Here is a 23,323-nt window from a genome sequence, read left to right as displayed (position 1 = left end):
TGTCACGTTAACAACGACAACATTGCATTCGATGTATATATTGACGAGTCATGTTCTTTTCTTGTGTATCTACTTCCTGTCCCATTGTCAATGGGAGGCCAAAAGTCGGAGGCGTTCCATTTAGTTTCGCACGTTTCGGTTTTCCTTGCGTCAGCTTCTCGTCGGCTCGCTTATGTGCATCTCGTTGGCGCACTTTCGTCTCATTACATAGATCTGTTTTATAACACTTGCGCAACAATCGTCTCCTATGTTGGAAAGGAGAATTGTCTATCACAGAGAGTACGAAATTAATCACCATTGGATGTTGGAACCACTGCATAAATGTTTGTTTGTGTTAATCTTGTTCCTCTATCAAAAGATGCATGCGATCACTGCCATACAAAATCAATCAATATAACCACACCGCCATCCTCATCATCTTTATTGCCTTTCGTGTTTGATTTACCTATATCCAGCTGTATATTATGACTTGAGAAGAGGTGACTGATTATATAACCCTCGCGTTGAGCTATGCAGGTACATGGCGCATCCCCTTAGCCTATACGGTTCCTTGTGCCTATGATTGTTACCTTCCTAACGACCACAGATCGGACCCTGACGATCTACATGGCAGCTTATTATGGGATTCGCAGGCTTATCCTGCTCGAACGTGCTCGCCCGTGCCGTTGGCTTGGTGTAAGTAGGCTGATTGGCAACTCTGGGAAAAGCAACATTGCCGTTGCATGAACGCCAAACTTGATTACATGAGCGGAGCAACTACAGCGTGACGCGATTCCGGATGATCAACGCCAGCGTGCGCAAGCATAGACAAACAGCATGGGAGATCCGCGACAGGTCGTGCAGTACATTTCGGCTAATTCGACGTTTTGATCCCATAGTCAAACGTCACGGGAACTGGTGTGACGAAAACAGGGCATCGGAGCCGCTCCTGTAGCCTTTCATCGCGTGGTTTTCGTCAAGACCGTGTTGCCTATAGAACATGGCTGACCACGAAATAGTGCAGATTGACATATCGTTCATATTAATTGCGGCGCCTGCAGCGTATAGGCTCATGTGGTTAGACGCAGCGCGTCGTCCTGAAAAGGATGTAAACAAATGGATTTTGTCGTCCCAATTAGATACAGCGCCGATGTGTTGAGGCGATTCCTTCGCAATGAAATTGCCCAAAGAGACCAGTGCCGTGATACCGAATGACTAAGTGGCAGGCTGACTGTGGATATGGTTCGTGTCGTGCTGATATCGGAGGCGAGTTGTTTGCTGGTGGGTCGCTTGCATCTAGGCTCTTAACGACTTTTGACGAATATGGAAGCTGTCGGATCGATCAGATAGTGCACCGTAGATACACGAACTTTTACGAAAGCGTGTTGAAAGTGGCCATGATGTCCGCAGTGTCAAGGCCCTTACCTTGCATCACGCTTATCGACATGTCCGCGGCTCACAGAATCTGGGGAAGCGAGCAGCAGAGTGCACAATCTGATCTGATAAACACCCTGTTCTTACTGTTGAGGTAGTAAGAGTAAGGGTACTGGAATAGGAAACAGACCGGAGTGCTCCACTCTATACCCACATGGCAGCTCCACCAGAGCATTCGATCAGGAAGCGCGTATTACGACGAAGTCTTGCTATGATCTCAATGCGCCCCTTTGTCTGCACTGCGCCTCTACACGTAACCAACCGCGCATAATACCAACAGATTGAATATGCAGGAACCAAGACGTCCCTTATTCAAACCCCGGAACTGAACGTGTGCAAATCCGTAGATATGCCGAACCGAACAAGATCGTCCGGGTAAAAGACTTCAAGGTCCCTGGTCATATGCAAATCAGCTACCAGGGCGTACACGCGGAGCGGGACGTTCATTGTGGATTCTGTTTCAGGGCCAAGGCGTAGATAGTGTGTGGCTCGGGTAATAGACAGGTCGTTTGGATTTAGCCGGACCTCTGAACGTGCCTGAAGCGATGCAGGCTGCGCTCGTACATGGAACTTTTGTTTTATGTGTCCCATGCCCATCGGTAAGCGGGAATGTGCACATGCACATGTAAGCGATTTCGGACAGAGATCGAGACGGATTGAGGGTAGAAGAGCGATGATCATTCAGAAAGGGATGATGCGACCAGCCTAAATGTCATTCGGGACGCGGTTGCCATATGCGGTGGAACGATCGTGAAGATTTGTGAAGCACTCATTCAGCCTATGCGAAATGTCTTGACTTCGCCGACCAGATTCTTTCGATCGGCGGCTGATGCGTTCTCCATGTCTTTCTTCAGCACAGCTGGTGCTTTGACTTGCATTACATCTGATGCACTGTCTTGATCTTGGGAGACAATAGCGAACGCACTCTTTCCAACAACTTCCATTACTCCTTTGCGATGGCTGTGCAGTAAGCTTCCAGAGAACAATCGCTTATACAATCTTGGCTAAGCATCGAGTCCGTGTATTTGCAATGAGATGAAACAGTTGGTTGCCTTGACGGTCTGGTGGGAATGTAATTGATGCCAGAAAAACTGTCGACGAGGCGCTTGCTGAATTTGCACATTATGTCACAACATTACCCTCCTGAAGCCATGCTGCCGGTCAATGTTTGTATCAAATATCTGCTTGGGTATTGCGCTACAGTATGAGCTTGATGTTGTGCTCTTCTGACATTTTCGAAAACAGCTCATAGCCCCAGCTTCGCCTGCAACCATTACTTTACACGCTCTGCTCTTGTTCTTCTTACTAACCTTTTCCTAGGGAAGAAATGGGTGGTGTCGTACCGTAGCTGTTGTGTAGACACCAACTCTTAGTTGTCGATCCGGACCCAACTAAAGTTCAACGAGCGACTTCTCAATTACAAAAACGAGACAATCGTAGTTACGACAGACGATGTGGTGACATGTCAATTATTGATGAAATATATCGTACGTGTTGTTCGAGGATGGAGGTGTTACCCAGTTGCATGGTCCATCTGGGCAATCTTATCTCCGATCTCGCATACGTCATCAGTGGCCAACACTTTCACAGGGCAGCATCTTTCTTTGCTACGCCACAGTTACCCCATTGATCTCACATACTACTTTATAGACCTGAGAAGCCCATAACAGATTCCTGGCTAGTCATCGCAGTTCTTCCCAACCCTTGGCAACTCTCATTCGTGTTTGTAGAGAATTGTAACACAAGCCGCGAATCATGGTCTTCCGGATGGCCCGCCTAGCACCCCGGCCTGCCCGACTCACACCACGACGTCTTTTGTTCATCGCATCGGCAGGTGTGCTCTTTGGCGTCCTATTCTTTAGCTTAGCCCCAATCACCTCGCCACTTCCAACTTACACAGGACCGCATGAGGTTGGCATACTGGATGTTGAGACCGAGGTCCAAAAGAAAACCATTCACGACGCCGTACTGAAAGCAACTGGGGAAAAGGCTTTCGAACTCGATACACTGGCTATCACTTTATACTACCCTTCTTCTCTGCCTTTGGCGTCGCCTAGTCAGCGACCATGGGCACGACCATGGCTGCCCCAACCAGTCTCGCTCATTGGCGAGGGATATGCTCGACTTGCTGGCGTGTCGAAACTGTCTTCGGTTTTCACATTTGCCCTCTGGCTCCTTGGCTCAAGCACCGTCATCCCGGGTGTCGTTGATGCGCCCATACTTTCCAGCGCTGAACAGATACTAGGAGAAGATGGCAGTAGCACAGGCGGCTTTGGAAAGCTTATGGAGGCAGCAGAGCAGGAACATCAAGAGCTGAAAAGAGGCAACGATCTCGGAGGACTTCCCTGTATGGTTTTCACGCACGGAATGGCAGGAATGAGCCAGAGCTATGCTCACTACCTTGGGAGCATTGCAAGTCACGGCTATGTCGTCGCTGCTATCGAACATCGTGACGGAAGCGGACCCGGTACTATCATTCACCGTCCTGATGGGTCGGAACGAAAAGTCTGGCACATGAAGCTCAAAGACTTAGCAGCTGACCCGCCAATGACCGACCTAGACCTTAAGGCCGCACAACTCAACTTCCGTGAAGCTGAGATCAGCGAAACAATCAAGCTCTTCGCGCAACTCAATGCAGGTGACGCACCGATCATGAACCTCAAGCCTGGCTCACCGCGCAATGCCTTACCCGGTTTCAAGAACCGTCTCAACCTGTCTGCGGTCACAGTCGGAGGCCACTCATATGGCGCGACAGGCGTGATGCAAGCGCTCAAATCTGCCGGCTCAAAGGAAATGTCCATTAACGGCGGCGTTGCATTAGATCCTGGAAAGGGATCAGGACCACTCAACAAAGATATAGACGTACCAATACTTGTAATGCAGAGCGGAGAGTGGACAGAGAAACAAACAGGTTTCTATGGACAGGGATGGCATTTTAATGTCGTCAAGGAGATCATCGAGAATGTAAAGGAGGGATGGTTTATGACCTTGATGGGCACCGCTCATCCGTCTTGTACTGATGCGCCTCTCATCGTTCCTTGGATCATGAAGTTGGTTACTGGTACAACCCTGAACAGCAAGGATGCGCTTCATGAGTACATCGACACATCGGTTGCCTTCCTGGAGTACCTGCGAACAGGCGAGAAGAAGGGCGTTATAGAGAGCGGTGTCACGAACGACGAAGGGCCTTTCCATCGCGTAACACCACGCGAAACGGTCAAGGGCCCGCATGGCGCTGACTGGGAAGTTCACGTCGTGCCTAAAACGGAGTAGACTGCATACAATTTCAATACCAAATCGTGAGAGCATTTAAACATTTGATGGCCATCGATGTGTACACGATTCATCACTAAGCTAGATTTGTGTGAAATCTATGCCACAGCATCCATACTAGTAAGCATCAGCTGCATGAGCATCACTGGGCCCTTCCTGTACGATGAGGCTCGCACTCCGGAGCTGTAACCCGATGGGCGTAAAGTACTTGGAGACAGGAAACAATAAGAATCAAGACACTTGATAACATAAAGGAAAGGAGCCGATATAAAGCTGAGTGGTGTGTTGTTATTCGTCTCATAGTTGCATTAATTCTACCTCCACGTAGTTAGCGAGAAGCCCTTACTGCCACTCCCTCTAGACCTAGGCTGCTGTTTTTTCTCTTTCTTTGGTTTCTCCAGCCTCTTACAACTCACATCCGCCTTTACCATCATGAAACTCTGATCAAAGACATGTCCATTAGCATTACCACATCGTTCGAGTGCAGGCGCAAGTGCCAATTCTACTCTTCTGCCCTTTGCGCTGCCACTGCCACCGTATCCTCCACTGCTGTTTCCGTCATCATCTTCATACACGTCTTCCATTTCGCTGTCATAGAATCCATAGCCCCAGTATTGGTCCTTCTTACCACCAGTAAATGTAACGAATCGATAGTCGGCAAGCTGACGCTTCATCTTCAAGTCCAACGCAACAGACGCCGAGATGATTGTTCCCAGCTGTTCCTTTCCTTTGCGCAAGGAATGTGTAGACCAGGGCCGTAGTTTGCGCCGCATACGACTGCAGAAGCGGGATATTCGTTTTAGGACGGGCGCAGCATCGAAGGTGGGACGCCATTTTCCGTCTACTTGGGGGACTAGGAGGTTTACAGTCATGGCGCGCCATTGGTGGTACTCTTCGGCTTCAGCCTCGTTTTTGACAGCTAGGTGTTGTTAGCATTGCATTTACAACCCGATCGAAGCACACATGGGGTTGTACCTTTGCGCAGTGTGTCGTTGATCTCACGTAGCTTCCTGTCCCCCAGCTTTCCTGCCCAGACATATCCGCTTCCCTTCTGCCAATTGTTGAAGATCTTCTGTTGCAGCTTCATCCACACATAGGCCTGTATGAGAAGCGGTCGCTCTTCTGGATCCTTTAGATACATGTGATAGTTGTCTGTGAGGTTCCCAAACAGCTCCTTTGCTCTGTGCAGATATGGACGCTTGCTCGAAGCCTTGACAGACCCACCAAAGTACTCTTCGCTCCATATGCGGATCTCGTATCGCAGCGCGTGCAGCTCTTCCACCAGAGTGTTTTCCTCCGACTTGTACAGGACAGTACGTTTGGCGGGTAAGCCATGCGGACCCATGCTCCTTCTTTGTAGCTCTTTTCTCAGCGCATCTCGCTCTTTGGTGACTGAATAGTACCGCTGTATGAGGTCATCTTGACTGTTGCCCCTCGACGCGTCCGGTCGCGAGGGACTTTTGGGCGGTACGAGGGGGCTGATAGTCGCGCTTAGTCGGTGCGGACGAGGTGAGGCTGCAGACTCGTCCGACGATGTATCTTCGGCCGACGTTGCAGTGACTTTCTCGAACTTGAGGGGTGGTATGTAGGGCGCCTTCCGTCTATGCCTGGGAATCAGGACCTCCTCGTCGGACCATTCGTCGCCAACTTCGGGAAATGGGTAGCCTTGTTGCTCCATGACAGGCGATTCAACCGTCGACGCAGATTGTGGTTCCTGGATGACTTCGGCGGAGGGGCAGGTGAGCTTGAGCGACTTGAGAGTAGAGTCGCGGACATCTATGGATGCGACCTGGTCAGCGCACTATATTCCAATAGCCCCAATGCCCACACGCACCAGGAGATAGAGTCGCCATCTCAACAAAGAGCGAGCATGTTGCTCTTGTGGTATGCGCTCAATGTTGATCCTGCCAGTGATGATCCTGCCAGCGGTGAAGCCTCTTGGTAGTCTATGCTGCTATCCGTTCCCGCACTCTCATCTCAGATCAGCTTCGGACAAAGCTGCAGCGGGGCCGACGATGTCTATGGCCTTGGGAGAGATGACTGGAGGCTCTGGACGACTTTGTGGGCAGGCCCTCACCAAGGACGGCAGCATGGCGCAAGCAAGCTTTTGCTGCTATCTAGGCCCAGCCTCGCCGCGAAAGGAAGCCCTGGCGGTTCAGCATGCACCACTCAGAGCGAGCAGGCGACGGAACGAGCTGCAATCACACCAGTGACGTGTGACGAAGTGCATTGCAGGCGGCGATGGGTCCACGATTGGGTGGAAAAGAGGGAGGCTTTCGGCAGCTTCGCTTATCTAGCGTGCACCTGTCACCTGAATGCGACAACGCGACGGCACGACCTCGGGCTCCACTTAAACCACGTTTCTGCCACTGACTTGCCCGTGTTTGCGAACTCAATTCTGCTGACTGACATGGTACCTGATCGATACACGCAATTTCCGATTCCAAAAGCATATCGTGCAAAGGCCACCTAGGCACTCTGCCATTGCCAGCAAGCCTCATCCTGGAGTACACAATACTCCCGGCCTCCGCAATTCTTCTCCCCCACTGTGCATCTCGTATACACCAATCATTGTCGCCTACCTTCCCCAGCCCCCTCACCCCCCCCCTCCCCCATCCGTGTCACGTCCACAATGCTTGGTGGAGTTGTATACATTAGTACACACACGACAACATGCATCCGGGTTCGGGCTGCTTACCTCTGAGCAGACGACGACTGCAAGACACCGTCACTATTCCCTCTGGCTGCTATCGAGCTGCCTACAGCTCCGTCCACAAACGCGCTGATCACGACGAGGCCTACGAGAAGAAGCATGGACCAGAAAAGCTTCCTCTGCAAGCCTCCATATATCGCGACTGATGTTTGGCGATTGTGGAATCCTTTATGACCACGCCTTAGTGCTCAAAGTCGCTACACTGATCTCGATCTCAATCTCTACACAAGAGCCTCGTTCTCGAAGGACTAGATCGCTGTCTAGCATCTTTGAGCAATGCCACAACATGTTAACTTCGATTCGATTCGCAAGAGGCCCTGCCGCAGTACAACAAAAGAAAACGCTTGGCTTAGATCCGATGTCGTGTAACAAAAAGGTGGAGAACGTTGCTTGATGCGACGCGTGGACGACATAAACCCATCGCAGTCGTTCTCATGCGCGGGCAAGAGGTGTCAGCACAGGTGTTTTTTTCCTGCTTGGGAAGTGTTCCAGCAAAAACGGGGGCTGGAAAGGATCATATCGTGAGCATGCGGCTGACGCTGACTATAAGCAGTACCTGGGGTCGTGTTGCGAAGGCATGTATAACATGAGAGCATCTCCTTCCTCGTTATGAACTGTGAAACCAAAGCTCGAATCTTCCATCGAATGTGAGTATCGATAGAAGGCTCTGGAGGACTCTCTTTCGTAGACGCGGCTCGATGTGCAAATCCCTAAAATCCTCTCTCGTATTGTCTGCAAACAGCTGGGCTTCCCTCTTTGCATTCTCGAGAAATTTCCCGCTCTTACAACTCTATACCGTTCAGGCTGCGCGCTCGTCTAGATGTTCCAACATAACGAACAGCCGAAATGACTTGAGGACTTCAGTAAGAATGATCGATCATGGCAACGACACAGAAAGGAAGACTGCAGAGAAACAATCTGCTGTTACGCCGGATCATGTTGAGAAGAGTCTTTGTTGAAACAAATGAAACACCTGCGAGATACCTCGGAGATTCCTATCAAACCCCTTAACTGATAGCGATTTATTACCGCACCCGCTGGTATATGACGCACGCTTACTAACTTTACCTAAGCTGTAGTGTGAGATCTGTACACTGTCCAACGAGAATGAGGCTGTACTTTGGCATGTGATACCATGACGACACAGGGCTCGTAAGCAAAGCCTAAAGACACTGGATGATGTTCGACCTATGAGGCTCTCGTATGTACCGAGGTGTCTGGTGTCAAAGTTTCGGCGGATCGTTCTCGGAGCAAGGCTGATCGTCACTAAGGCCGAAACGGGTAACGGCGGCCCGTTCAGCTAGTGGGGCGAGAATCGCAACGAACTTCAGGGTGTGACGGAACCATTTCTTTCCCGGCGACCGATCCACACTGTTGAAAACTTCAAGTCTCATATGCAGACTGTCACAACCCTTACCCGAGCATGGTGGAAACGAAGACCAGCACATCGTCTAATTCGCCAGGCTCAACAAGCAAACCCAGTGGAGGGCGGCACCGCGTCATTTCGTCATGCTTGACGTGTCGACGCAGGAAGGTCAAGTGTGATCATGTTCATCCAGTCTGTGGTTCCTGTACGCGAGGAAACCATGTGTGTACCTGGACAGATCAGATAGCGGCTTCCACCGCCACTGGAAGGATTTCGAAACCTACAGCCACGAACAACAATGGAAAGATCGGAAAAGGCAGTGACGTGCAAGCTCGCTTAGACAGATTGGAGTATCTCTTAGAGAAAGCCGTTGCAGGACAGGGGGCAAAGCCCACGGGATCCGTACGATCCAGTGTTGATTTCGATAGGAAAGAGGCGGAAGCACTAACCCCATCATCGAATAGCCAAACTTCACATGGAGGAGGAATAGCTTCCGATGGCGGAGATGGAACACTGTTGTTGAATGATGGACAGTCTCAATTTGTTTCGTCTTTGCATTTCGCATTGCTCGCTGATGAGGTGAGTGTCGCTTCCCAAAGCCTCGTTTCTTTCGCAGATGGAGCCACAGAGCTGGTACATACAGAACTATTGGTTTTTAAATTCTCAAACCTGGAATATGGCTGATGGAATATTAGATACAAGACATCAAGGCTTTGCTTGGCGACAAAACCGATGAAGAGAGAAAGGAAGTACCACAAAGCAGTCTGGTTGATCTGCTCTCCCTGGGTCGTGCAGGAGCAGGATCAGATCTGGAAAACCTATTGCCCAGCACCCAAGAGCATCGTGATACGCTCCTCGACGTCTATTTCGCAAACGTAGACCCGATGGTTAGGATCACACATAGACCAACAGTGCTCCGCAAGTTTTCCACCTACAACAACGAAGCACATCCTCTCGCATATGCCATCTACTTCTCTGCTATCAACTCGCTACCCCCTAAGGTAGTACACAACAAGTTTGGCGAGACTAAGGAATCGCTTCTCGATCGATTTCAGTTGGGTGTTGAAATCTCGCTGGCCCGGGAAAACTATCTCACGACATCAAGTCTGGAGATCTTCCAGGGTTTCGTACTGTGGTTAACTTGTATTACCAGGGAAGAGGACATGGGTAAGCGCAACCATTTCTCTGTAATGTAATAACGCTTACACGTATAGTAGGCAAAGCGTGGGTTTTGATAGGTATTGCATTTCGCATCGCTCTGAACCAGGGTCTGCACCGAGATCCGTCTTTGTTCCCAACCGGTTCTATGGACGCCTTAACTATCGAACTACGTCGTCGTATGTGGCATCAGCTAGGCCACTTGGAGTTCCGGGCCGCAGAATGTAAGGGGCAGGAACCGAGCATCACCGAAGACTTCTACACTACGCTATTGCCACGTAATATCGATGATGAAGACCTGGTAGATGGCGCAAGCCCTGGTCCGGCCCCATATAACGAACAAAAGTTCACATCCATGTCGTTTCAACTAGTCAGATTCAACGGCATGCGAGCCCTACGACGCATAATCCAGAGTACTTACCGCCTCGAAAGACGTATGCTCGACTCTGGGCTCCATGGAACATCCCGTCCTGATCCTGCACAAGAGCTTAGAGATCTCTACGAACAGATCAAGGTCATGCTTGACGAAGTTCATGAAGAGAACCAACGAAAATTCCTGCAATATCTAACCCCGGAGGTACCAATGGAGAGGCTGACATTGGGACTGGCTTCGCTTTTGGAGTGGCGCGCTTACCTGCTGTTCTGGCTTAGAATGCCGCGTGCTTATCGTGATGTAGTCTTCTCGGATGAGATTCGCCGGTCGTACGTACCTCTACAGCACAATATCCTACTTCGCAGAACAAGAACAACTGACCATGATAGGATCTTCGAGAAATCAGTCAACTGTGTAGAGACACTAAATGGAGCAGCAGCGGATGTTGACGCCGCTCGCTTTCAATGGCACATTGGTCAGTAATACCAACACTCCTAGACACAAGAGCTAATCCTTGAAGGTGGGATTGCTTCCTTCCAGGCTATCATGCACATCCTATCGGAACTTCGCAACCCTCTCTTCGACGCACCGGACCGGCAACGCGCGCTTAGAGCTCTACAGATGTCTCGAATACTTCGAGAAAACAACAGTGCCAAAGCATGGCAAGCTGTGAAGAACATGATCGACAAGGCTGTATCCGAACATAATCTCTCCCCAAGGAGCACGTCGCAGCCTACGGGCCACTACATCAATCCACCAATGGTGCCATCCATATCCGTGCCGATGAACAATGCATCGAGCAGTAACACGAGCGTATATCCGGCGATGCAAGCTATTCCAAGCTACGCCTTCCAAAACTCGTCTGCGACCTTTGACCGGCAGCCTATCTCAGGACGTTCTCAACCTCAAGCAATGGCGACTGAGCCAGACTTACTGCAATCAATGCAGTCCATCCAGGATCGTGCACCATGCTGGGATGATATAAACCTTAGCAACATTAACAACATCGTAGGCGATGTACAAGCTAACACAGATGTAATCCCCGACTTCGACTTTGTAAGTGAAGCGATACTTTGGGATCATTGAGTGTACCTGGCTAACTAGGCAGGGATTCTGGGGCGACCCTTTCAACTACGAGAACGAGCCTGCTGCAATGCCGTTACAAGACGGCTACTTTCCTCAGTGGCTTGGATGATTCGCAGTGCAGAAGCGGATCAAGCAATACTCACCGTATTCTGAACCACCCCCGAACATCGAGACACGTTGAACGAATACATACGCCACGCAAAGAGCTGAGAAATCAGTATAGCAGTCCTCTCACTTCATACAAGGTGGTACTCGACCGCACAGCAAGAGACGAGAGCCATGTCTACCGTATCCAACCCACGGCCGACGGAAATGTCGGCGATAAGTCTCTGGTCGACAACGCTGTTGCTATCGTTTTCTGTTTTCGATACTAGCTGCATGGGAACTTGAAGCGCTTTTTCCCACCATTCTTCTTGGTTAGGTACTATGTTTAATATGGCGTTTCTTGGAGACCTACACAACATGAGGATCGGTGTGATCAGAGGCGTACTGGTTGGCGCGGAACTCATGGCTGATTGTGAATTTGGAGTTTATAGACTGAACATAGAGGATAGCTGTTTTTCTGGATGAGAGAGCTGTAGGGCTGGGCCCTAGGAGGTGAAATGATTGTACACGATTTTGAGAAAGATAAAGCATCACAAGTCAAGAACAATAGCAGCATAAAACGTTTATGTTATACAATTAGCAGGCGCATGAGTCGCTCAATCACACCCACAAGTCCGGTAGACTAGGTATTCCCTATCAAGAAGACAGCTCTCATGCAAGAATCCCTTGCATAAAAACGTTTACAAGGTACGAGAATCCGTCTACTCGTCCTTGACGCCACCGCGGCCAGCACGCTCAGCAGCCTCGATGCTCTTCTTGTCGGTCTTAATCTCGCCACCACCCATAGCACCCATCATACCGCCGGCCGCCTTCCATGGCCTAGCAAGGTCGCCAGTTGCGGGCTGACCAAAGAGGTGGACCTTGACGAGGTTGCCTTCGAAAGCGCCCTTGAGGGGGATGATGGACTGAATGAGGAGCGGGTTGGTGTACTTGAAGTAGAGGTGCATCACACCCATCATGCCGACACCCATCATTTGGGCCTTGAAGAGCTCGCGCAGCTTCTGGAGATCGTAGGCCTTGACTGTGGTAGCGACGAACTTTGGTTCCTCGCCGGAGCCCATCGGAGCGGGCTCGACGTATTTGACGACGGTCATGTCTGTACTGTGTTAGCCGCTGCAACTGCCTGGGGAACCACTAGGCTTTATTTGACGCACCATTCTTCTTGTTGATCTGCGCCTGGACGTAGAGGTAAATACCCACGATGATCAGGTTGGAGACGATGTAGAGCGCGCGCACGCCATTGAGGACATTCTCGTTGTCGAACGGTATCTTTTTCGAAATTTGCATAAACCCTAGGATAATAACCAGGTTGGAACTGCAATGGAATCAGCCAACTGTCTTCAATAACTCGGGGGTACGTTCGGCGTACATTTGCGGGCTGATCGCCATTGTGATGTTTGAAGCGGATGGTTCGGGAGGAGGACTGAGATTCGCTTTCGCGATCGTCTAACAACAGGCTGGAGATAGAGATGTGGTTGCGCAGAACGTGGGTGAGAGGGTAAGGGAACAAGCGGGCGACTTTTGTGGTGGGCGAGGGTCGTCATTAGCGCGCCGACCCAAGAGGCCAGGTTGTTCCAAGGTTGCCCGCCGCTGGCTAGCCCTAACAGGCATTCACTCTTCTAGTCTTGTCTAATACCTTCTCTGAACACATGGTAGCAGGCGCCACAGAAGGACTCCAACGCGCATCACAAATTATCGAATGCACAGACATCTCGAGCCGAAGCCTTCACTCATTCTTTCCGGCTGTCTCGATTCAGGGTATCTCATCTATAGTACTCCAATATGCATATGCCCTGTCGCAGATCCAACATGGAGCGATAATCTTATGTTCCAATAACGCCGCGCTAATGATTCAAAAAACTCCTCCGCCGATTTCGTAGACACCATGTAGTAGAATAGTGTCGAGGCGATATGCAATGCAAGCAAGTAAACAACAAAACTGGGGACGGACCTTCCCCCGTATACACAAGTCCTGACTCCCTCACATCACCAGGCATTCGCGATCCGGTCTATCCTTGTGCTTGCCTTTCTCTAGGAAAGCCCCAGGATCTCTACTCTTACTTCTCCGTCTGTCTTTCTTTTCCTTCTTGCTCTTGCTGCGTCCAAGGCCGGATTCTTTCTTGTCTTTGGTCGGAGAATTGTCTTGCTGATCATTCTCTTCGCTCTTCACTCTGTCAATCACAATAGTAGGCTCGTCGTTGGTAGTAGCTTCAGTCGTAACCAGCTTGTCCTTGCTACCGCGTCCCGTTAGCCTCGACAAAGTAAGAGACAAACGGGTCTCGCCGCTTGGACTACCTGGTCGACTTCTGTTGTTCCCAGACAACCATATCCGAGAGCCGCGTCGGGACACGAACAAAAAGCTGCCCTTCTGGTCTTCTGGCGTTGGCGGTTCCGTTCGGCCACGTAAGCTGCCTTCGCCATCCTCTATCGCGGTGCTACTACGCCGATTGCTGGACATGCTGGTTCGACTAGCCGGCTCGTCTGTCGAGTTGGACTCGGTGTGTACATCTGCCATGTTGACCTTTTCGTTGTTTGCACCAGCTTCAGCATCCGTTGCTGCTGTAGAATTCAGGGAAGATAACGTTTCCCGTGAAGGATCAACCGACGGTACACCAGACTGCGCCTCTGCATAGGTCGGAGGATCTCCCCGGGAAGCGAGTTCTTCGTCAATGGGCTGTACCTGATAGAAGAGCAGATACGGTGATTCTTCTCGCAAGGCTGTTTTGATATCGACTTCAGTCACTCGTTGAGGTGAAAGATCATCAAAGCGTATCCACTTCTCCTGTTCTTGCTCAGAATCTGATTGTGCGGTGCCTGGGCGTTCGCGAGCGTTGGCGCGGACAAGCGCAATGTAATGCCCAGAATCGACTGACACACCTCGATGGCATACGACAGACTGGAGAACTAGCTTGAAATTGCCGAACAATGGACCCTCTTCTTTCATCCTGTCATCAGAGATGAAGTGAGGCAAGCCAATGTCAAGCGGAATATCAATATAAGTATCAAGGCGTTTCGGAGTGCCATTTGGGGTCATCGTGTATCTCTTCAGGCATATACCGAGCACCGGACGCTTTACTGAGAAATGTGCAGCAACTTGAGCATCTGTCTTCGGCACATTGTCGGTATACCAGGGTATAAGACTGAAGAACTGCCAAGCTGGCATTAGAATCTCCTTCTTAAGCAGAGAAGCTGATCGCGGTCGGCCGCCAGAGCTGTTGTCTAGCATGTCTTGCACATGCTTCTTTTCGTCAAACTTGCTTGTGTCCTGGGACTGGCGTGTGTATCGCTGGCTGAAGATACTATCAGCACGGCGGCGACCCTCCAGATTGGGCCGTGTTGGAGTTACTGGGGTCGTGGGCTCAAAAGTCATCGGCGTCGAGACGATGGGAGTCATTGAGCCTTCCATCTCCATGGTCTCAATATGGATGGTCTCATTCTTCTCAGGATCCTTGTCTACAAATTCGTCGTCTTTGGACTTGACAGAAGCTATCGTATTTTGCCGTTGCAGGTAGCGCTTGACCTCAATTCTGTTATTGAAGTAGGTTTCCAGGCAGTCTTCCAATGTGACAACATCGTCGCCTTCTTGTTCTGGAATGGCGACCTCGAGCAGGCGCTCGTTGACGAACTTGTGGTCATCTTCCTTGTCTTCACGTCCAGTATGGTAAATGTCCATCTTGAGTGTGAGCAGAGGCAGCTCAAGCGCACCGGTGATGAAAGTAAAGGCTTCTGAAGCGTCTTGTTGGCGGACCTGTCCGGCATCTTCCCACCCGCACTTGGCAAGGGAATCTTGGAGGTGCTTTGTCTACGATGCGCATTAGTCATGAACATGCTGGATAACAAGGTATATGGTACCAGATCGACCTTGATGAGCTGTCCACTCCTCAGGAGGTTGACCCATAGGCGCAAGACAGCCGCCAGCTTCTTTCTTGGCTCATCTTCGAAGTTGTCATACAACATGGCTTCAAAGCTGTCGAGACGGGCGAACATGGCAAACAATAATGCGTCGAGGTAACATGTCACCATATTTCGATTTATGGCGCCCAACATGGTTACATCTGGGTTGTAGTCCTTTAGTTCACCTTCGAGTGACTCATTGGCAAGCACTAGGAGGTCGTATGCTTTGTCGATGTCGTTGGGATGCCAGGCGAGAGCATGTTCCGCCTGTTCCTCGCCCATGCTCGTTATGCCGACGCCTTGTAGGCGTGAAAGGAGCATCTTGACCTACACCAATCAATATGATACCGCTCAGCCTTGTTTCCTTGCATACCTTCTTCTCGGCTTCAACATTGGCTGGCGGCCTCGGGCCTTCGTTTGTGAATATTTTGTAGAGATCGGGCGAAGGGTTGTTGGATTTAGACTGCACAAGTACATAGTCAGAAGAATGCGATGTTGAGGTTTGATCGGCGCTGGGAGTAAGGGAAGAAACGCGACATGATAGCTTTTGGTGTAGAAATAGAAGACTATCCTCTACCGACGTTCGCGATACAAATGGGAGCTTATGATACAGCGTCTCGATGCCTGCAGACAGCCGCCGTGGACAGCTAGGAGAGTCTTGCGGCGCTGTAGCAACGGCAGGACATAGTAGAGGACTGAGGGAGTTGACGGAAGCGAAAGAGCTTAGGCGTACTTTGGTATTGGCGTGCTTGGACGCGCGCTTTTCATGGTGTTTGTCGCGCCGGCTGAGGAACCGCGACATGCCGTTCATAATGGTTGTGGTGGTGGGTGAAGGTGAGACCCATTCAGTGGAGGTCCGCGGCCGCTGGCAGAATGAGGGCAGCCAGGTGGGTAGCGGGGTAGGCAGCGAGCTCGGGGTGTGGTGGTCGAGGAAGGTGCAGACGAGCCCTGAGCTCGGTGGTCGGTGGGGAAGCGAGAGGGTGGTTGTGTGTTTGGTTGGTGGGAGACGGGGTTTGTCGGTGAAGGGTAGCTATGACGCACAGCTAAGGAGGCAGATGTGAACAATGACCTCAACCCAAGACCGCAAAAGAAAGATACAGGTCCCAGATCCCGATCAGCCGCATGTCGCAAGCTGACCTGGAGAAGAGGCAGGTGCGGACGAGTGGGGTAGCCCTATTGGCTAGTCGCGGCCCTTAGACGCCGCCCATCCCTGCAGCTCTCGCGTCTCGCGTATAGCGTATTCCGAGGAAAAGTCCGTTCGAGACTGTGTAGCATGCTGCTGAGGGCCATACCCACCACGACGTCGCATCACACAGCCATGGCACTGCGCGAACTGCCATTCCGGACCGCCGCGGTCATTCGGAACAACACCAGACCCGCCATCCGCGCAGCCGCTCCCCTGTGCCACCGCAATGCCTCAACCGAAGCAGTCCGTGAAATTGAGGATGCATCATCACTCGAGATCCCGGCGCCATCGCAGGAACTCGCAAAGAACTACGACCCCATAGCACGGAGTAGACTGCGGAGACGAGGAAACAAGCAGCTGCCACCAAGCAGGTATGGCGTTCAGATAGGACACCACTCAAGCATGGGCTCATAGACATCAGATACCAATACCGTTCGCCCAAATACTACCGGGGTCCTCTTCACCCTCATCAACCGCCTCCAGAGTCTGACCCCTCATCGCGACTCTTCCAACCCGGACCCTTTAGTCTCTCCCGCCTCGAGCAAACATATCAGAGCAAGATCGCATCCGACCTGCTCACCCTCACATACCAGCACTATCCCCCAGGATACCGGGCTGCCAAAACAGATCAAAGACTGCGAGAATGGACCGGTGACTCTCCATACTTCAAAAACCGTCCCCTAAGGCCTCCACGTGGTAAGGGTGAGGTACTTCGGCTGCTCCAAGAGCCCCGCACTTTCCGCAATGTTCCCAAGATCACAGGCGTCACAGTTCATTCCATGGTACCAGAAGCCCAAGAGAATAGTGGAAATCTGCACGTTGCGGGTATGATCCTACAAGCCATCAGCAACGTACGAGCTACATCCCACAAGGCAAAGCACAATGTCATTGGGTGGGGATTGCGTGCGGGCAGATATGTCTCCGTGACAGCCAAAATGGAGCGGGAAGATGCCGAGCACTTTTTGGCAAAGCTCATCGATGTGGTCCTGCCGAGAATCAAGGAGTGGAAGGGTGTTCCAGGTTCGTCTGGAGACGGACACGGTAATATGAGCTTTGGTCTTACCCCAGACCAGCTCGCTCTCTTCCCGGAGATTGAGGTCAATTATGATGCGTGAGTTCGCTTTTCTTTCATGATCCGTTTCCTGACTAACAGATCTCAGGTACCCGCCTAAGATGATTCCTGGCTGCCACATCACCATCCAAACAGATGCCACCAACAACAAGGACGCACGTTTACTTCTCCAGGCCATCGGAATCCCATTCTACGGCAAGCTCAATGACTAAATGCGCAGGTGTCCATCTGTGGTGTATAAAACGTGTAGAACATTTCAGAGTTGACTACGCCTTGCGCTAGATTGCCCGTACTGTATCACTGGTCTCACATCTTGACTCTGTGGAGTTGACAACTGAGAGACATATCCCTCCATCATCGGTCAGACACCTAGCTCAGTGTGTCGGGAACTGTACAGTAAGAGCAAATGGCACAATCACAGACCTACAAGCCAAAGCAATGACTCGTATTTGTCTGGCTATGCTATGTGATGATTGTAGATATCTTACTACTGCGAGACGTACTGTGTAACATGATTGAAATCGAAAGTTGAACACATGCACAGCTAGTAATACCACACTCAACAAACATTCAATAGTGATGACAAACAAATTACGCATGATGAACAAAGTGTCTTAAAGCGCATCCATTTGTCCCCTTACTATGTACAACCAGATTGCATCCCGTTTCTAAAGGGTGCACATAAACGAGTTATTTTCGTGAAGTTGTCGGGCGCGGACGGACCCTGGCACGAGATTTTAGGCTGGCTAAGCTCCCCCGAAGAACTCCCGCTATGTCGCAGCTTCGCTCAAACCGCTAACCACCACTAAACCGACCCGCGATACCCTCCAAAAACCCCAGAGTTGCTTTCGTGACCACCATACCCGTCACGATGCAGGCAATCCGGCAACCGATGCGCTCCGCGCTCTCCAAGGCCGCTACCAGGCAGTATGCGACCGCTTCCTCGCAATATGCCGAGACGATTAAGAACCTTCGCATCAACGGCGACACCAAGGTCCTGTTCCAGGGCTTCACTGGAAAGCAGGGAACGTGAGTGGGAGTGGAAGATTCGACAAGGGAAGGAGATGCTAATGCAGGAACAGCTTCCACGCACAACAGGCGATTGAATACGGTATGCGCCCATCGAAACCGATGACATAAACCTGTGAGGGGGAGGACTGACGGGACGGCAGGCACAAAGGTTGTTGGAGGCACAAACCCCAAGAAGGCGGGCACTGAACACCTTGGACTGCCCGTCTTCAAGAACGTAGCAGAGGCCATGAAGGAGACTCAAGCTTCCGCTACTGCCATCTTCGTTCCGTACGCTAAACACCTCTACGACTCTATACCGACCATGTGACCTGACACTACTGTAGCCCACCGGTCGCTGCCGCCAGTATCGAGGAGGCCATCAACGCAGAGGTTCCCCTGATTGTGACGTAGGTGTATATATCAAACTTGGGTATATGGAGGCTTACAACACACAGTATCACTGAGGGTATCCCACAGCACGGTATGAAACGCACTAGCACACTGTGGTATACGGGCTGACAGAAGTAGACATGGTCCGTATCACAGATATGCTCAAGACCCAGAGCAAGTCTCGCATGGTTGGCCCCAACTGCCCCGGTATCATCGCTCCCGTACGTTCTCCACCGAACCTTGTTTGTTGGATCATGTTGTTGACTTGAACAGGGCCAATGCAAGATCGGTATCATGCCAGGCTTCATTCACAAGCGTGGCCGCGTCGGTATTGTCTCCCGTTCCGGAACTCTCACATACGAAGCCGTCAACCAGACTACCCAAGCCGGCCTTGGCCAGTCGCTGGTCGTCGGTATCGGTGGTGACCCCTTCTCTGGAACCAACTTCATCGACTGCCTGAACGTCTTCTTGAAGGACGAAGAGACTGATGGTATCATCATGATTGGTGAGATTGGCGGTACCGCTGAGGAGGATGCTGCAGACTTCTTGAAGGAGTACAACACTGCCAACAAGCCCGTTGTCAGTTTCATTGCTGGTATTTCCGCGCCCCCAGGCAGGAGGATGGGTCACGCCGGTGCTATTGTTAGCGGTGGAAAGGGCGATGCCAACTCCAAGATCACCGCGCTTGAGGCTGCTGGTGTCACCGTTGAGCGCTCCCCCGCCAAGCTTGGTTCATCTCTCTACGACCAGTTCGTCAAGCGCGACTTGATATAAGCGGTCGCAATAATGTTTCATTGAACTGTTTGAACGTGCCGGCTTGCAAATTGCGGTTGCTGCACCAGGTCCACTGTACATTCTAGTCATTAGAGCAAATCATCATGTCTGCATCTATCTGAATATTGATTGAAGGGCTGATCGACTGCATTCTGTGCAGCCAACAATACCCACGTTCTTCGGTCCCTCTTTTCACATGCAGATCCTGAGCCCTGCTTAAAAGTGTGGTCCAAGCTCATGATTTTCGTCAAAGTTCCGTTCCCCGCAAACCTCCGAGGCGCATCCAATTGTCCAGCAATTGCAGGCACAGCAATATGTCCAAGACAAAGACTAAGCGCGCTCGCCGTGAGCTCAAACGTGAAGGAGACAAGAAGATCTTCGCGATCCACAAAAAGAACGCGAAAGCAGCCGCCGAGGCGAAACCTACTGCGAAAGCACCTGCGAAGAAGAAACACGGGAAGACGAGCGCACCAGTCGCAGCAGCAACTACATCTACGACCACATCTGCCCACGTACAGCCCTCGCAGAAGCGCAAAATGCCATTCGGCGAATACGACCACATCCTCCTTGTCGGCGAAGGCGACTTCAGTTTTACCCGCTCCTTAGCCATAGAACACGGCTGCGCAAATGTAACCGCAACAAGTTACGACGACGAAGAAGACCTCCACAGCAAATACCCTACCTTCAAAGAGATACAAGCCGAACTTTCGGCACTCTCACCGCCGGTACCTCTCCACCACGACATCGATGCAACCAAACTTTCAAGCTATAAACAGTTACGGTGTAAACGTGATGAGGATGACGACGACGAGGGTTGGGATATAATCACATTCATGTTTCCCCATACAGGCGGTCTTTCCACCGACGTGAACAGACAAGTCCGCGCGAACCAAGCTCTGCTAGTATCTTTCTTCAAGTCTTGTCTCGACACGTCGAACCAGAAACGGCGGTTACAAATCTTGCGAAACCAAGAAGCAGATAAGGAGAAACGTGCTGCTCCTCAGCAGACAATAAGGCCCTTCCTACGCATGGGCGGAAAAATCATTGTCACGCTGTTCGAGGGCGAACCGTACACATTGTGGAACATCCGCGATCTGGCGAGACATGCTGGGTTGAGGGTGGTGGAGAGCTGGAAGTTTGATTGGGAGCAGTATCCCGGCTACCATCATGTCAGGACTCTGGGCGCCATGGAGACCGGATGGAAGGGCGAGGACAGAGCTGCACGCATGTTCATGTTTGAGAAAATTCCGCTTGTGGCTGATAGCGATGAAGAGAAGGAGATGGCGCGGCAGGCAAAGGTGGGGAGGGGTGGACGGTTACCGAGCCAGAAAGAAGCAATGAAGAGAGCAATGGAAGGAGAAGAGGAAGAGGAAGACGACGATGAGTGAGCCTGCAATCGCGGATACGAACACTGTCGGGCACCACTCTCAATGTTGGACGAGTACATGTTTGCAGGTTAAGCGGAAAGCGGTAATTGAACTTGATCAACCGCGAAAGCTTTGAGATCCTACTGTACCACATGATAGGACCAAAGACGCAGACCCATCCCGCGCTGGGTATATGCATATACCAAAACGCCACGCTATACCCGATAATCATACAAATGCCGTTGAAAGAGAAAGAGAGAAACCATCACATAACGTAAACCTTTCGGACCTCGCTCTCATGCCATCTCTCGCCGCTTAGTCCGCCAGCCGGATCTCTTACGAAGCCTTCTTCTGTTCCGACTTTTTCGTTGAAGACGCGCAGCCTCTCGGAGCCATATATGCGACCGTTTGGCAACACTACAGGTCCATCTTCGACAATCGATTTGGTGTGGAGGGCATAGGGAACGTTGCGCGCTAACTCGTTGAGCTCTGTGCTGCATATCGGACAGACGGTTGTAGTAGACGAAGCAGCATTCGTGGAAGAGGGTGTGTAGGCGGAATGGCAAGCGGGTGTCTTAAGAGCGGAGAGACCAGCGCTCAAGGCGACGTGGAGGAGCGGTCGTGGAGGTAGAGCGTAGAGGTTGTGATGTGTCTGGACAAAGACGTCGGCTAGATGTGACCATCGTGAAGTCGAGTAGAGAGACTAGAAGGTTGTTAGATATGGAACGATATGCTGTTTTGGAAAAACTTACAGCATAGGGTTCCACCTCATCCCAAGGCCTATACGCTAACATGCCCGCTGCCCTCCTCATCAGTTCGAAATCCCCACTTGTACTGAGATACTTCTTAGCATGAGCCCTTGCCTCAACCAACTTTGCTTCTCCGCCTCCACCCCCAATGCTAACGCCATTCATACCGTCGTCTTGCGTCTCTAATCCATCCATCCCGCTCAAGCCAGCCTCGTGTCCCTGTCGGACCAGCTCGATATACTGCTGTAACCTGAGTTCAAACTCCAACATGCTACCCCCCTTCTTGAGTTCCTTGCCATGTTCCTTGCACCATTCAAGCGCCAAAGACGTGCTCATGCCCTCTCTCAAACTCCTTTCTATCCGATGACACGCCACAAACGCATCTACATCCACAAGCTCTGTAATCCCTTTGCTCTTTGCCAAACACGACGCACTTTCCGCATAACCCTCTCTTAACAGGTAATCAACAAGCAAACGACTTAATCGCGTTCGAGACCACTCGTCGTACTTGACATCGACAAGGCTCTGGATCTCGTAAAGATCTTGCAGGTGTTGTAAGCGCGCCTTCGCGGAGCGGTGGATGCGCGTTTCTTCTTCGTGGAGATTTTCTAGTTTGCGCTTTAGGCCCTGCATCTTGCTTATCATGGAGTCGAGGGAATCGAGTGTGGCTTCTGGAGAGGCGTTCTTAGAGGCGGCTTTGGTGGCGGCGGTTAACGATGTGGTAAGGTTGCTGGAGGAATGCTCGATGACGCGCTGGGCGTTTTTGAAATTGCGCCGGGAGAGCTCGTACGGCATGCGAAGGAGAGGTTGATCCTACAATCGTGTTAGTATGGAGTGTGGGTACACTAAGGTATCTGAATAGGCATTACGAGGAGTAGATGCGACTCCGCATTGAGCTTCGTGCTTGTGAGTTCAGCCATGGCGGGCTGGAAGTGATCTCAATAAATCACACTCTCCTTATAACAGCTACTATGTCTCCGGGGTTATTGTGGGTTCTAGTGAATGTAGTGGGGGTAAAAGGCCTGGAGAGCGATGGTCTGGAAGTATGGCAACGAGAGGTTTGGGTGTAGATGCTCAAGCTCCACTACCGCGGAGCTTGCGGGGGTGTTCGTCACGCTCATAGCTTTCGCCAATCGGCACGTGCCGAACACTTTACGACCCGGAGACCGCATACACGCACTCCCTACCCTCAAAACGACTATGCAAGCGCTCCCTTGTCCGATTATGCGCATGTATTCAACGCGACGACCACAAACATGACGTCTAGCTACGTTGTCAGCGTTCACAACAAGGGTAACAACAATATATGCTTCTATGTGATATCATTCTGATCGTAAGGCAAATCTAAAACTCCTCTAAGAACCAATGCATCATAACGCATAATCCAGATGTC

At 51.1% G+C, this 23,323-nt stretch overlaps 9 protein-coding genes across 9 annotated transcripts; 5 read left to right on the top strand and 4 right to left on the bottom strand.

Moving 5' to 3' along the window:
* Positions 1 to 3,168: 3,168 nt before the first annotated feature.
* Positions 3,169 to 4,686, top strand: J4E82_005471 (uncharacterized protein; the record flags this gene model as incomplete). The annotated part of the gene is made up of 1 exon (XM_051731736.1): positions 3,169 to 4,686. One exon carries the CDS (start codon positions 3,169 to 3,171, stop codon positions 4,684 to 4,686), a length of 1,518 nt encoding a protein of 505 aa, XP_051588465.1.
* A 314-nt stretch (positions 4,687 to 5,000) lies between these two features.
* Positions 5,001 to 6,539, bottom strand: J4E82_005470 (uncharacterized protein; the record flags this gene model as incomplete). Its single annotated transcript, XM_051731735.1, has 3 exons — positions 5,001 to 5,605; positions 5,662 to 6,462; positions 6,521 to 6,539. The coding sequence occupies 3 exons, from the start codon at positions 6,537 to 6,539 to the stop codon at positions 5,001 to 5,003; spliced, it is 1,425 nt and encodes a 474-aa protein (XP_051588464.1).
* A 2,283-nt stretch (positions 6,540 to 8,822) lies between these two features.
* On the top strand, positions 8,823 to 11,491 carry J4E82_005469 (uncharacterized protein; the record flags this gene model as incomplete). The annotated part of the gene is made up of 6 exons (XM_051731734.1): positions 8,823 to 9,344; positions 9,461 to 9,932; positions 9,983 to 10,625; positions 10,686 to 10,771; positions 10,817 to 11,352; positions 11,405 to 11,491. 6 exons carry the CDS (start codon positions 8,823 to 8,825, stop codon positions 11,489 to 11,491), a joined length of 2,346 nt encoding a protein of 781 aa, XP_051588463.1.
* A 697-nt stretch (positions 11,492 to 12,188) lies between these two features.
* On the bottom strand, positions 12,189 to 12,876 carry J4E82_005468 (uncharacterized protein; the record flags this gene model as incomplete). Its single annotated transcript, XM_051731733.1, has 3 exons — positions 12,189 to 12,583; positions 12,642 to 12,802; positions 12,857 to 12,876. The coding sequence occupies 3 exons, from the start codon at positions 12,874 to 12,876 to the stop codon at positions 12,189 to 12,191; spliced, it is 576 nt and encodes a 191-aa protein (XP_051588462.1).
* A 592-nt stretch (positions 12,877 to 13,468) lies between these two features.
* J4E82_005467 (uncharacterized protein) lies at positions 13,469 to 15,920 on the bottom strand (the record flags this gene model as incomplete). Its single annotated transcript, XM_051731732.1, has 4 exons — positions 13,469 to 15,289; positions 15,340 to 15,708; positions 15,755 to 15,792; positions 15,914 to 15,920. The coding sequence occupies 4 exons, from the start codon at positions 15,918 to 15,920 to the stop codon at positions 13,469 to 13,471; spliced, it is 2,235 nt and encodes a 744-aa protein (XP_051588461.1).
* A 779-nt stretch (positions 15,921 to 16,699) lies between these two features.
* On the top strand, positions 16,700 to 17,851 carry J4E82_005466 (uncharacterized protein; the record flags this gene model as incomplete). The annotated part of the gene is made up of 3 exons (XM_051731731.1): positions 16,700 to 16,938; positions 16,989 to 17,678; positions 17,728 to 17,851. The coding sequence occupies 3 exons, from the start codon at positions 16,700 to 16,702 to the stop codon at positions 17,849 to 17,851; spliced, it is 1,053 nt and encodes a 350-aa protein (XP_051588460.1).
* Positions 17,852 to 18,510: 659 nt separating this feature from the next.
* TCA8 (Succinate--CoA ligase [ADP-forming] subunit alpha, mitochondrial) lies at positions 18,511 to 19,814 on the top strand (the record flags this gene model as incomplete). Its single annotated transcript, XM_051731730.1, has 7 exons — positions 18,511 to 18,668; positions 18,722 to 18,750; positions 18,812 to 18,938; positions 18,995 to 19,057; positions 19,106 to 19,131; positions 19,179 to 19,261; positions 19,314 to 19,814. The coding sequence occupies 7 exons, from the start codon at positions 18,511 to 18,513 to the stop codon at positions 19,812 to 19,814; spliced, it is 987 nt and encodes a 328-aa protein (XP_051588459.1).
* Positions 19,815 to 20,128: 314 nt separating this feature from the next.
* J4E82_005464 (uncharacterized protein) lies at positions 20,129 to 21,202 on the top strand (the record flags this gene model as incomplete). The annotated part of the gene is made up of 1 exon (XM_051731729.1): positions 20,129 to 21,202. The coding sequence occupies one exon, from the start codon at positions 20,129 to 20,131 to the stop codon at positions 21,200 to 21,202; it is 1,074 nt and encodes a 357-aa protein (XP_051588458.1).
* A 244-nt stretch (positions 21,203 to 21,446) lies between these two features.
* On the bottom strand, positions 21,447 to 22,850 carry FYV10 (GID complex subunit containing RING finger motif; the record flags this gene model as incomplete). Its single annotated transcript, XM_051731728.1, has 3 exons — positions 21,447 to 21,884; positions 21,934 to 22,743; positions 22,800 to 22,850. The coding sequence occupies 3 exons, from the start codon at positions 22,848 to 22,850 to the stop codon at positions 21,447 to 21,449; spliced, it is 1,299 nt and encodes a 432-aa protein (XP_051588457.1).
* Positions 22,851 to 23,323: the final 473 nt, after the last annotated feature.

This window comes from Alternaria postmessia (genome assembly GCF_024291825.1).
Source record: "Alternaria postmessia strain BMP 2775 chromosome Unknown scaffold_29, whole genome shotgun sequence".
NCBI lineage: Eukaryota > Fungi > Ascomycota > Dothideomycetes > Pleosporales > Pleosporaceae > Alternaria > Alternaria postmessia.
This window is presented reverse-complemented; position numbering and strand designations above follow the sequence as displayed.